Below are 14,584 nucleotides of genomic sequence, written 5' to 3' on the forward strand. Positions count from 1 at the left end.
ACGAGATGGAGCCTAACTCAGGCGGCACCCGGATCGTATATCCTTCCCCCAGGGGCCATTTGAGTTTAAAATCTTTAAGCCCCTTCACCATGCTTTCTCTCTCTTTAGCAGAGACGTGGATTTCGAAGGGGTTTGCCTTCTTTTCCCATTTCTTCCTCTCCTCAACCTCACTATCCTCAAGCGGGGCATAGAGGAGCATCGTTGCTATCCTCAAAGCTAGACCCTGAGGCGGAGTTTCCCCCGTCTCTCTCCTGCGAGACCTCTTCACCGTCTGACCCCGAGTCAGATGCAGATCCCTCCCCGTCTTTGTCTTCGGGGCCAACCTCTAGTTCAACTTGGGAGACAGCTTCTTCGCCGTCTCTACCCTCAGCTTCACCTAAAATTGTATCACTAGGGGTCCTATGGATCCCAGACGGGGAGTATTCTCCCGAATCATCTTGTATCTCTTCCCCCTCAACCGAGGTCACTTCATCACACGGCACTTCCCATGTACCGTCTCTTCTCCGCCGTCTGGTGGCTGTTTGCTTAGTTCTAGCCATTGTGTCCTGCATAGACACAGAGACGGTCGGTTAGGGCGATGTACAAAATTTCTCCATGCACCCAGAGCCGGCACTCCCAATCCTAGACTCAGCCGTACCAGGAGACCGGCTGACTACTGACCTAGGCCGTGCCGTGTGTATTGGTGATGAGTCCATTTATTGAATGAAAGTATACAAACGGAAAAAGTAAGAATGAGTTGAAGGGGGTAGAGACGGTACCTTTAGAATTTGACTCTGGAAGGGGTCAAGCGTTGACCGACTGCAGTAAGCTGGTTGAGAGCGACCTTGCTTGTATATGGCACAAGCGGTTGCTAAACTGGCTGGGACGCCGGAAAAGAAATGACGATTGTGTGTTAACACAGACGGTGGTCAGAGCTTCTCTCTCTAGAATGCTTTGACTTTCTCTCTCTAAAAAAGTTTTGGAAACGTCCAAAATAAGGAGGGTAAAACTCGTATTTATAGAGAGGTAAATACAGGGGCATCCTTGTAATTTCTCCGGAATGTGAAAGGTTAAAATTTCACAGTAAAAAAAAGGTGGCTGAGTGACACGTGTCATAGATGCCACGTGGCATGCCACGTCACATCTGTGAGGGGCAAATATTTTGGGTAATTTTACCCATGCCACGTGGGCCAATCAGATGGTGACACGTGTCAACCCAACCTTTGTCCAAATTGGACCAATCTCCCTTTGACACGTGTCATTCCCAGAATTTGGGAGAAAAGGCGGCCTTCAAGGGCGCAAATTCCGAGAAAGCCATAATTCGGTGCAGCCCAACAGGATTAGGTCAGAGTGACCTAATCAGGGGCACATTTACCAATGACCCTAAAAATAGGAAGATTTTCACCATTTTGGGGGCACCTACAATTTATGGCAGCGTACCCTACATTCTCTTACATGAGAGAAAACACCTGATCTCGGAATCCGAGAAGATCCTATTTTACTTTCCGCACCTTTTTCACATTCTCCAACGCGTTCTAACTTGATCGTCGGAGGCGGAGCTCCAACCAACCGAAGTCTCCGTTGTTTTTGCAGGTAATGGCGTCGTCGGACCACTCTTCGAACTGTAACTCTCCCAAGGGACAAAAACACCCAAAACAAATTTCTTCCACTTTCTCTCAAATTCCTATTTCCTTGTTTGCTCCTATTAATGCCATCACCAAAGCCTTCACCCATGGCCTATTCGCTAATGACTCACCACCACCCCTGTAGTGTTGTTGCTCTTTTTTTTTTCCATGCTAGTTCATCCCTGTTCTTTCTCCCTCCTTTACCATGGTTATCTATCTATTATAGCTATCATAGAGATAATTCTTATTTGATTCATCTGATTATAAAAGAATAACTAACCTCCTTTTCTATCCCACGCAAATCTTTTACTTATGAAACAATTTACACTATAATAAACTTCAAATAATTTAATTTAACTTGAATAAATCATAGCATAAGGGAATTTTATATTTTTATGCACTCAAACATAGTTTTATCAAAGCTAATATGAAAACATGAACAAAATAGAGGGTCAAAAAGAGAAGGGGGAGAGAATAATGGACGGCTATCTATAAGAAATAATATAATTTTATTTTTGGGTTTATCTCAACGTAAACAGACAATTGTATAAAATTAAAAGAATATGATGATACACAGCACAACTACGTAAATTAATAATTCTAATTATCTAAAAGTAGGGAAAAAAAAAACAAAAACAATAATTATTATAATAATCATCAACATAATAATAACAATATTACTTGTATTAATAATAACCAAAATAAAAAGCTCTTTAAATATATACATTGAGACAAAACCCATTATTAGTTTACAAAAAACATACTACTTAACTTTAGTAGAAATATGGCAAAGTAAGACAATTCAAACCTAAAATATGAATTGGAAATTTAGTTTTGGTTTATTGCTCAGCTCTACCTTGTAGAGCTCATAAGTCATTCCAACAATCAAGAGTATGATAAGAAACGATCACACAAATGCAATAATGTAATTAGACATAGCTAAAAGGGGCCAATTCAACTCTCGTTTACACTTGAGAATTACTAGTAGTACAATATGAGGAAAAGAAATTCCAGTATTCTGTTTTCCTATACTATAGTTTTTCAGTTAGCCTAACCATGAAAGAATTGACAGCAACTCTATCCAAGATTATCCATGATGATTCAAAGAGCTCGTGGAAGAATTCAGCACCAATTTCCTGGGCTGCATTCTTGAAAGCCATGCCAAATGCATTACCTTGTACTGCCCCAAGTCGAGGCTTCCCTGTCACCCCAACAATTAACACTTTATCTTGTTCTTGTGCTAGACAAGCACACAGAAGAGGCTTCATTCTTGCCCCTTTCTCTCTCAATGCATCCATCACAAAGTAGCAGAACTTAGTCAACGCTTGAGGATATCCTAATAGTTTGGTGTCTGCTGAATCTTCGAGTTTAACCCACCTGAATTTCCTCCCACTTCTTATTGAACCCTTTTTGGTTATAGCTGTGCTTCCTTGTCTTAGAATAGCTCGTTGTACCTTTATTGCGTTCTGCATTCCAAGCCTCAACTGATCCAAGTTATTCAATGACAGTGCATCATAAGCAACCCCAAACTGCTTAGAAGCACAAGAACCATCAAACCTGATGAACGATTCCAAAAGGGCAGTGACCCCATATACCACATCTGCAGCAGAAACCCTTGAGCTATACCCATGAAGCCGCATAAAACTTCTGTAATAGAAGTCAGTGAGCCCATATTCAGGCAAAAATCGCTCAAATTCATCTTTCATTTTCCGCTTAACATCAATATTCATGTATTGAAACTTCTGCTGGCAGTCGATAAGTGCAAACCCCATCCTAGCCAAGAGAAGCTTAATTTTCTTCATCCCATTGTCACTCCAAGTCTTCATCTTTGTGGCAATGTAAGAAGAACACAGCATTGAATCAAACAAATTCCACTCCCTCAACAACATCAACCTCGGCTCATCCTCATATGCAATCCTAGAAGACTCAGGAGCGCGAATCTTTGTCCCATCTTTCAGAGTTACTGAGGTAACAGCATCCAAATTCCCAAGACTGTTGATATGCTGCTCCAGCTCCATAACCCCTGCTTGGTACCTCTCAGTGGTCAACCTCTCATGTACAAACTGATCAGTTATCGACACACAAGCTAACCATAGCTGCTCATTCGTGTTTTTCCTCAAAGAATGCGACAAATCATACATCAAACACCCAGATGGCTTACCATGAAATGTACCCATCTGATAATACTGTCTTTTCAACTTCCTGAAAAGCTTATCTGGGTCAGCTTCTCCTTCATCCGAAACCCTCCTCTTCTTCCTATTCAACCCGGCCTCATCGCCATCTCTTGCCTCCTCATCACTCTTACTATCGTTCTCTCTCTCCTCTTCATCACTCTCCTCCCCCCCTTCATCATCACTATTCAAATCACTCACATTAGCCAACTGCCAGATATCGAAATCATAGGTCAAATCAGCCTGTTCCTCATCATCCTTAGTATAAAGCACAACCACCCTATCATTCCCATCACTCAAATTATGCAAATGAATAGGACGGTGACTATCCACAACAAAAACCCGAATCGATTGCGACAAACTCAACAACTTCCTCAAATCCCTATGACAACCCCAATTTATAAGCAACAATGTAAGAGGCGTATCAGGTGATAAGCTCAAACTAGGCTCCAAATACTTATGAATCTCTTCGAAAGACGATACCGGGTAACAAGCATACTGTATTGAATCCGATTCAAGTATATGAAAAACAATTTTTAGGGCACACAAAGAATCTACATCTGAAGTAGAAGGAAAAATTAACAAAGGGGATGAAGCTGAAGCAGAATCAAACAATTCTGGAGAATAATTCGACAATTGTAAAGCCGAATCCCTTAATTTTGAGTAAAATGCTTCAACCTTTTGCTCTCTAACCATGATTCACTTCAAATTTGTGGTTTCAATTCAATTCAAAGTGGGATTGAAATTAAAGATGAAATGAGCTCGGATATGAAAAATTAAAACTAGGGTTTTTTAGGGGAAGTACCTGAAATTGATGGGTGTTGAATAAAATTGCCGGAAATTCGTTCGCCTTCTTGCTTGTTAGCTCTCCAGATTTGCAGAGAAGAGAGCGAAAAATGGAGGTGAGAGAATGGAAGAAATGAAAAAAGAAAGGGGTTTTTGTGATTTTTGTGTAAAAGTTCGAAATTTGAAAAATGAAATGTTTTGAAAATTTTAAGATAGCGCGTAAAATGAAATTTAGCGGTATAGTGAAGTCACGTGACAGAACTATAAAAGACCAGTCTTTTTGCGTGGACTTTATTTTAACTTTGTGTGAGACACTTAAACTCTATTCCCTTACGACTTGTTTGATTTATCGAACTGAACTGATTGAAGTTGAATTAAATTGAATTGAATAGAAATTAAATGAATATTTTATGAGAGAAAGAAATTAGGAACTGAACTGATTGGAGCTGAATCGAACAGAACTGAAATTAAGCTGAACAGAATATGCCCTTAAGTTTATTTTTGCTGAACTAAAATATTTTTATTGAATAGAAATTATTTATATTATTATCTATGTAATATATTTCAATCTTAAAGTAACTGATTTTATTGAATTGAACTCATTTTTACTGATATTAAATTATTTTTACTGAACTAAAATTATTGTTACTTAAATAAAATTATTTTTATTAAATTGAAATTATTTATAATGAATATTACCTTTAAGTTGAAATGAACAGAGCATCATCCACGGTTTGATAAGATACATTTTGATTTAGATGAATATTTTCAATAACTATTTTATAAATTAACACTATATTACCTCTATATTTAAATAAGTGAAACATTTTGATTTTTTGTACTATTCATCTAATACAATTTGACTAACGTATGTGATTTATATAAGAAATTAAAAATAAATATATTTTAGGCACTTGTATTTTGTCTAGAACTACCCTAAAGATAGGGTCATTTGTAAACAACTACCCATTTTTTTTTATTTGTTTAAAATTACCCAGAAGTTACAAAACATTTGGGTATCACCACCCATTAACGTTTTCCATCCAATTAAGACGTTGTTGGGCCCACCTTTTTACTTTCCCACTTAATTAACTCCCCTAATTAGCTTCTCTCTCCTCCCTAATTAACTTCCCTTCCATTCTCACTCAAAAAATCCAAGAGAACATACTCAATCAATTGAATACAAATTCTCAATTATTCAAGTAATGTTTCACACTTTTCTTTTAATTCATTATTTATTGTATTTGTTTACAAGTTTTAATTGAACGCAATTAACATAATTAGGTGTAAATTAGTGATTCGGGTTAGGGTTTATAGGTTCAAATAAATTTGGGGGTTTTAATTTCTAGGGTTTAGGGGTTCAATTGAGTTCTAGGTTTCTGTTATTTTAACTATAAGATTGAATTCAATTGCATTTTAATTACTAATTGGCCATTGTAATTGGAAGGATGTATAATTGGCCATATAATTGGTAGAATGTCTAAATTTGGGGGTTTTGATTTCTATGGTTTTGGGGAAGTTAAGTACGGAGGAGAGAGAAGGTAATTAGGGAAGTTAATTAAGTAGGAAAAGTGAAAAAGTGAGCCCCATTAACGATTTTTTAGACGGAAAACGTTAATGGGTAGTGTAGACACCTACTTTTGGCCTCCTGTCCCGACAACAAGTGCGATGATGTTATAAAAACTCGTTCTTCATGCTAGATCAAAGTTGAAATGCAATGATTAGATCCAATGGATCTTACATTGTTAAAAACCAAGCCAATCAGATAAACCAACCATCAAATTTCCATGAAATGACTATACATATGGATATCCCTTTCAAAGAGCTTTCCAACGATATATTATAAGCCCAATTCCGAGTAAAAACGAAGAAGTTATGATCAAAACACTAAACCGGACCCTAAAACCGACACCCTTATATTCCAACGACAATATCTTTTGATCCATAACAGCTTTTAACCTAATTTAAATGACATTGTAAATTAGACATTCATAGCTTTCCAATGATATCTCACACGACTTAATCCGACTTTGCAATCAAAAGTTATGGAAGTTTTAAAAACGCGTTTTCGTATAAGGCAAACCGCACCGAGCGCAACTCAGTGAGTTGCGCGCGCCCGACGCACGCTAGTCATTGAGATGCACGCGGCACCCAGCGCGACTCAAAGAGTTGCGCGTGCCACCTAACGGCGCGGATCTAAAACCCTAAACCTAGATTCCTATGCCTAAAAATAGGGGTCTTCGTTCAACCCTAAAGGGGACCGAAAAAATCAGAATTCTAAACCCTAACATTCTGAAAACCCTAATCTCTCAAGTTCTCTTACTATCATACTACTTTTCTTCTCTCTTCTCAAATACTTTCCAACCCTAATTGAATCCATTGAAGTCCTTTGAAGTACGAAGAAGAAAGAAAGTCCATAAACGCATTAAACAGAGACTTAACATAAAAGAAGAACGGTTAGTTTCTTGAGCAATTAGATAATCACTTTTCTTTTATTGTTTAAATAACTTTAATTGAATAAATATTGTTGTTTGATCACTTTATACTAACTTTTAATTAATTTAATTCACATAGCATTCTTGTGTTAATCAATACTAGAATTTGAATAATTAATTGATTGTTTTATCATCTAAGTCAAGGCAAACATTGTTTATTTCTTGTTCTTTTCACGAATTTGAATAACAAAAGAATAACGACTTTTACAATGTTAATTCCTACGTGATTAATGCTTATAAATAAAATCAACTAACTTAGTTTTAGGTATCACGTTGTGTAGACACCCATTTGTGTCTCCCCAAAACCAAACCCGGTGATTAATACCTTTCATGTCATTTGATAATCAAATAAGGTGAAAGTGTGAAAAGTCAGGTGTTGCGGTTAGTTTTTATTCTTTCTGTTTTCGAAAAACAACTCTATTTTATGAAAATAGCCAATCCAGCTTAGTTTGGTCCACGACAAGGGTCCAATAATAGTGTAGTTGGATGGGGCTTGCAAAGAGATTTCCAACGATATATTATAAACCCAATTTCGATGAATAATGAGGAAGTTATGGCCAAAATACTAAACTGGACCTGGTTTGATCCTTACATGCGGCCCGATGATCTAGGGGAGGGCCCAATGTTAATTGTTATTTCTAAAGTTATTAGAATTAATTATAGTCTTCTAGAATTCTTTAGAAGGTTCTTTTAAGTCCTAATAAAATTAGAATTAATAATTATATTTTAATGAGTTTTACTTGGAATAAAATATTATTATATGAAAATACGATTTCAGTTTTTATATGGACTTTACGAGACAGTTTTGATTGATAAGTGGACTCCGTGTTTGAAAGCGCGTAGGAATCCAGGCTGTCGCCAAACGACAGGCCTGTCGCCACGCGACAAGCCTTGTCGCCACGCGACAGAGCTTGTCGCCAAGCGACAAGGTCGTTTTTGCGGCGACAGTGTGGAGTTTTATTCCTTATCAAATTCTACCTATTTCTGGATTGTTTTCTTATAAATAGGGTCCTGAACCTCCGTTTTTATTCATCAATCATAATCATCAACGATCAATCCACAATCTACAATCATCAATCATTCTACAATCAACAATCTTCTCTTTCTCTCTCTCTAGCTTTTCATAAACACAATTCCGCATACGCGAGATCTGGAAACACCTAGCCAAGTTCGAAGTTGCCTTCGCCCTAGATGTGAAAGGTTATAATTTCTGAGGGTTTGGTCCCTAATCTCTATTTCAATTATTTGATTTAATTCTTTAATTTTATACTTTTCCTTGAAGTTATTAACGTGTGTATTTTGTTATTATAAAGAGGTACGAGGCATCCAAGTAAGTACTTTAATTGTTTAATTGATATTTTGATATAGAAATCATGTTAAGATTGTTATTTTGATTCCTAGTATCATGTTAGGATGCTTTCCTTAGTATGATATTTAGGGTGATTTGCTTATATCAATTATGATTTTCAGGATGCTTCCTATTCTCTTTTCTAATATCATGTTAGTACCATGTTAGAGGTAAAGCTTTGATCTTTAATGCTTAGTGACATGCTAGGGTTTGTTATTAATCTTTTTAGTATCATGCCTAGGATCTTGCTATTAATATTATGTTTTAACATGATTATTTTAATTATGATTGTTATTTTTATGATTATCATGTTGTTTATACATTATTGTTATTGCTTGATCACACCTTTTATGCATGTTTAAAGGGAATTTGTACTTGTAATCACGCTTAATAAGATAATTAATAATCTTGTTTAGGGTTAATTTGATTATAATTCAAGTGATCGCCAATAATAGTTTTATTTGTGCATTAAATTCAACCAACATAGATTAAACAGGTTTAGGGTAAACCTATTGATTGCATGTTAGTCAGAAAGCGCACATGAATACGAGAAGAATGAAGTAGAGGCCTTTTTAGGGCAGGTTCAATCTCTTTTAGGTTGGATTTGTACCTTCATCCCCGAACCCTATTTGGTTCAAGACCTTTTGGAGTTGACGATCTCATGGATCGTTAAGGGGTGTAATCTTCACCTTGTGAACGGTTTACAAGTTCCTAAAACTTGTTGGCGACTCTTTTGCTCTAGCTTCCTTTCCTTTGGACGCCACCATGCTTAAGTGTATGATCACCGTGGGGTTCAAGTTTGGGGTTATGCTTGAAATATTCCCTACACGTTGCATATATTGTTTGGTGATGAAATTGTGAAAAAGGAAGAGCTAGTAGAGGCCGCACTAGGGCTAGAATAACGATTCCCCCCTAAAGGCTAGGGAACGTTATTTTAGTACCCTCGCTCCTGAACTCATTTCTGGTATAAGTAGACCAATTTGGGCATGGGTAAACTTTTGATTTGTGCTAAATATCCCTTGAACTCTACTTGGGAGAAAGGTATGAACGAGGTTTATGAGTTTTCCTAGAACTCATTGGCGACTCCTTACTAGTTTCTTACAAAAAAAGCATAATGATAGGATCAACTCTGATTCAAGGTCCCCCAAATAGTCAGGAATTCAAATCCTAATACACCCTAACAAGTGTAAAGTAGTAGGCTTTTAAAGGGCCATGTGCATATAAGGAGAAGGATCCCCTACGATGGGCAAACCCTCCTTACAATGGCGACTCCACTAGGGACTTAGAGGTTAGAAGATTATTTTTTAGTTATGGTCCAAGGTTTCTAACATTAGGTTACCTATGGGTTGTAACGAGAACTAACTTGGATAATCTCTAGTTAGAGAGCGAGACTTGAACGCATAATATCTTCCTTTTTCACAAAAGTAAAAGCCAAACAAGCAGCATTGCATCATGCATAATCATATCATACTTTAACCATTGGGGATTGGCTCATTGACTAGGGGTTGCCAACACTAGGCTTTTATCCTGAAATCAATAACAATCATCCCACCCATATCGCCAACAAAATGTTGGGAGAGCTATGTCATTGGTCAACACGTTGAGTGATTGATTCGTGCATCGTCCCTTAAGATATGGTACCTTTGGACACCCAAGCCTTGACCTTAGAATAGCATTTTATGCTTTGACGCTTCCTTTTATGCGCTTATGTGACTACATGAATATGTGCTTATTATGTGCTTCGTGTCTAATCTAATTAATTCCAATTTGTTTCCTAGAGATATTAAAAAAATGTGGTTCGACAAAAAAAAAAAAATGTCGACCCTACTAGGTGGCACGCGCAACTGTCAAAGTTGCGCGCGCCCTCCAAGCGCAAGTCTAGGAGTTGCATGCGGCCCTTTCGTGCAACTCTATGTCTTGCGCACGCCCACTGTTCAACGTTGACTTTAACTCGTTACGAGTAATGTTATACGAAGAAAACGATATTACCGTTTCAAGGTTAATCGTTAAGTAGGTGCTAATAATATTTCTTTGGCAAAAAATGTTGTCTAACTTAGTTGTTTGTTTGTTTTTTTTAAAAAAATCTTTAATCATTCTTTGTTTAAAAAAAAAATCAAAAAACATGTCTTTTAATCGTCCTTTTCATTTCCCCAAAAAAAAAGTCTTTTATCGTCCTTTATGCATTTTTTCGCCAAAAAAAAAACGCGTGTGGCAGGCACTACTCTTGAAGTTGCACTTTCCACCTTAGCGCAAGACGGAAAATTGCACACGATACTATTTTCGATTATGATGATTTATTTACATACTTTATAATCGAACTGATGACATTACTTCTTATAAGGTTCGTCATTAGAAGTTCGCATCTCTTAATAGGGCGTCATCAATATTCCCATTCTTAAACGTGCCTATTTTCATGGTCGTCATCTTTTAGTTGTAATTAGTCAACCTTGACTTAAGAGCATAATTTATTTACCTTTTCTATGGTTTAAAAAGAAAATCCCGAGAACCTTACTTGGATGATTGCCTCACAAAAAAAAAAAAAAAAGCAAAAAACGAGACGAAGGAAAAAATCAAGAAATCAAGCAAAAAACGATGAGTACCTTTCACGTCATTGATTATCGAACGAAGTGAAAGTGTGAAAAGTCGTGTGATGCGGTTGTTTTAATAAAATATATTTCTATCTGTTTTCGAAAATGTACTCTGTTTATGAAAATGTCCAGTCCAATTTATTTTGGTCCATGATAAGGGTCCAATAATAGTATAGTTGTATTGGAATCGAAAAGAGCTTTCCAACGATATATTATAAGCCCAATTCCGATGAATAATGAGGAAGTTATGGCCAAAATACTAAATTGGGCCTAAAATGGTTTTATGTGGCCCAATGATCTAGTGGAGGGCCCTTTAATTAATATTCCTAAAGTTATTAGGATTGATTTTAATCTTCTAGAATAATCTAGAAGGTTATTTTGAGTTCTAATGAGATTAGGATTAATAATTATATCTTTTATGAAAATAAAGAATTCTATTTGGATTAAAACAAGTGTTTTAAAGAGATTAGATCTGATTTTCAAAGATAAGTACGGGCAATATTAATCGAATTTAATTAAATTAAGGATTTCGTAAGGGTTTTTAGAAAACGCGTGAACCAACGCGAAACGACAAAGCTGGCGCGCCATGACAAGCTTGTCGCACAGCGATAGGGCTATCGCGCTGTGTTGGTACCTGTCGTTCTGCGACAGAGGTAATTTTATTCCTGATAAGATTCGGTCTTTTTTTGATCGTTTTCAGACTACTTTTCTTATAAATAGGGTCGTATTTCCCCGTTTTTAATCATTCACAACAATCATCTAATTCTATTCTCTTCTCTCTTAAGCAATAACTTATTCTTTCTCCCTCTTTCTAAGCCTAGCCTTTATACAAACACAATACCGCATTCACGACTCTTAGACACACCTAGCCAAGCTCAAAGATTCCTTCGCCCTAGACGTGAAAGGTTGATAATTTCTAAGAGTTTGGTCCCAAATCTTTATTTCAATTATTTAAATTAATTGTTTGATTTAATATTTTCCTTGAAGTTACTAACATGTGTATTGTTTTGATAGAAAGAGTTACGAGGCAAAAAAGTAAGTAGTTTTATTTCTTTATTTCTTTAGAAAGCATGTTTATATTATTTTAATTCCTAGTATCACGTTAGGATGTCTTTATTGCTTTCTAGTATCATGCTTAGGTTGCTTCCTATTTCTTTTATCATGTTAGTATCATTTTAGGGCTAAAGATTTGATCTTTATTATTTAGTGACATGCTAGGATTTGTTATTAATCTTGTTAGTATCTTGCCTAGGATCTTGCTAATATTATTATGTTTTATTGAGATTATTATTATGATGATTGTTGTGTCTATAATCATCATTCTTATGTTGCTTGATTTATTATTGATCACGCCCTCTCTTGCAGGTTTTAAGGGAATTTGTATTGTAATCACGCTTAATAGGATAATTAATAATCTTGTTTAGGCTAATATGATTATAATTCAAGTGATCGCCAATAATAGATTTGTTTATGCATTAATATTCAACCAACATAGATTAAACAGGTTTAGGGTTAATCTGATGATTGTATGTTTGTCAGAAAGCGCACATGAATATGAGAAGAATAAGGTAGAGGCCTATTTTTAGGGCAGGTTCAATCTCTTTTAGGTTGGATTTGTACCTTCATCACCGAATATCCAGTTATGGTTCTAGACCACTATGGAGTTAGCGATCTCATGGATCGTGAAGGGGTGTAACCTTCACCCTGTGAACGGTTTACAAGTTCCTAAAACTTGTTGGCGACTCTTTTGCTCTAGTTTCCTTCCCTTTGGACGCCACCATACTTAAGTGTATGATCACAGTGAGGCTCAAGTGTGGGATGCTTGAAATATTCCCTACAGTTTTTTGGCGACTCCACCGGGGAGGATTTCTATTTTAATTTCTAAAATTTGTTTTGGCAATGATTTAGAATGAGTGGATGAGACTCGAAACGTTCTAAGTATTCATGTGTGTAATTTTGATTGACATTATTAGCATATGCATAAAAAGGTCCACACATTAGATAGACCATCCGTAATGCGTCAAAAACATAGGATTTTTATTCGTAGGAAATTTGGGAAATATCTTTCACAACTAGAATTGAAATGATGTTACGAAAAACTGGAAAATTCTAAGAACAGAAAACTACTGAGGCATGTAGGAACTGGCGCTGAGAAAATAGTGCCCGTTGCAGTGCGATAGTACTGTCGCTATGCGACAGCAATGTCGCGTGGCGACAGAGTCATCGTCTCACAACAGGCTCTGTTGTCTCGCGCTATGTTCTTCCAATACCGAGCCAGAAATCTACCTTCTTGTTTCGACCAGTTCTAGTATTGTTTGCTCGATTCTACTTCCTGATTGAGTTTTTCTCACTTTTTTGAACCCATATGTGTTCTACATATGGCCATAACCCTCTGGGAATTCACGCTCCATCTACCCAATTGAACGCTCATGGCAACGAAGGGTACATCCGAGTTTGTGAATTCACCAAACTGTGGAATCAAGTTTAACTTGCGGGGTCCCATCCATACGCGCCAACCCTTCCAAAGATAAGGCTTTTGCGCGATGCATCCGGACTCATAACCATGGACCCTCTTTGACTAACCCTTATCCTCGACCTTTAGACAACTAGAGCCATGGTTAGGATGCAAACTCATTGCAGCATATTGGCTTACTTGACTACTTGTGCATATTTACACTAACCGTTTGTTTGACTTGTGATTGAGCCTAAATAAACTAATTAATGACTAAAGGACTTTGCTTAACTAATAAACCAATTAATATGAGTTTTTTTAAAAGTCTAAATAAATTGATCGAACCTGACTTAGCACGTCTATAGGATTTTCCCTCTAAAGAGAACACTGGAAACAGGCCCAGACGAACATTTCAGCAATGACACCGAAGTTTTGCCTGTGGCGCGACACGCTAATGTCCGGCGCGACGCGACAACAATGGCGCGTCGTGATAGGACTGGCGCATCGCGACAGTCCCATCGTTTGTGCGACGGTCCAGTTTCCTGCCTGAGTCCTCACGCCGAGTCTAATTAATCAGTTTATTAATGACATAAACCGTATTTTAGTCCTTAATTGAGTCTAAGCACATAGTCCCATGGTCTTACACAAGAGTCAAATCATGCCACTTTCACTCACTTCTAAAGCACGTACTTTGTATACATGTTACACCTTGACCATGTCTAGAGAGTCTTGTGTGCGCGTGTTTTTCGTCATTTTTTTTAGGGGGGTAAGTCGGATATTAATCCTCCAAACATAACCATAATCCTCCAAACATAACCATATTGTTCGAACCCTCAAATATGCACCTTATTTTTGCTTTTTTGCCTTTAAAACCAATAAAGTCAAAGTCAAATTGAGTCAAGTCATTAAAACAAATATGGTTTAATTTACAGTACTTGGTCAAGAAGAGAAGGACGATTAATCAAGGACAACACATTCGTTCAAGTTCTACTCTTCGATAAGCCCATGAAAAAAGTTCATACTAATGGCAACCCAACAAGAAGTTGATGAGTTTAGGCAAAACCTTGCTAGTTTGACCGAGATGATGAAGACCCTTGTTCTTTAAGTCAATAACCCTGCGAAACAACAATAAATGGAGCG

At 37.0% G+C, this 14,584-nt stretch overlaps 1 protein-coding gene across 1 annotated transcript; it reads right to left on the minus strand.

Annotated features, from left to right (window-relative positions):
• Positions 1-2,267: 2,267 nt before the first annotated feature.
• LOC145590617 (cell division control protein 45 homolog) lies at positions 2,268-4,659 on the minus strand. The gene has a single exon (XM_081647038.1). The coding sequence runs from the start codon at positions 4,469-4,471 to the stop codon at positions 2,636-2,638; it is 1,836 nt and encodes a 611-aa protein (XP_081503164.1). The 5' UTR covers positions 4,472-4,659; the 3' UTR covers positions 2,268-2,635.
• Positions 4,660-14,584: the final 9,925 nt, after the last annotated feature.

The sequence above is a fragment of the Chenopodium album genome, chromosome 18, assembly GCF_948465745.1.
Source record: "Chenopodium album chromosome 18, dcCheAlbu1.1, whole genome shotgun sequence".
NCBI lineage: Eukaryota > Viridiplantae > Streptophyta > Magnoliopsida > Caryophyllales > Amaranthaceae > Chenopodium > Chenopodium album.

What these genes read in the sequence shown, in the direction of transcription:
- LOC145590617 (XM_081647038.1), bottom strand. Translation starts at nt 4,471, where the DNA reads ATGGTTAGAGAGCAAAAGGTTGAAGCATTTTACTCAAAATTAAGGGAT.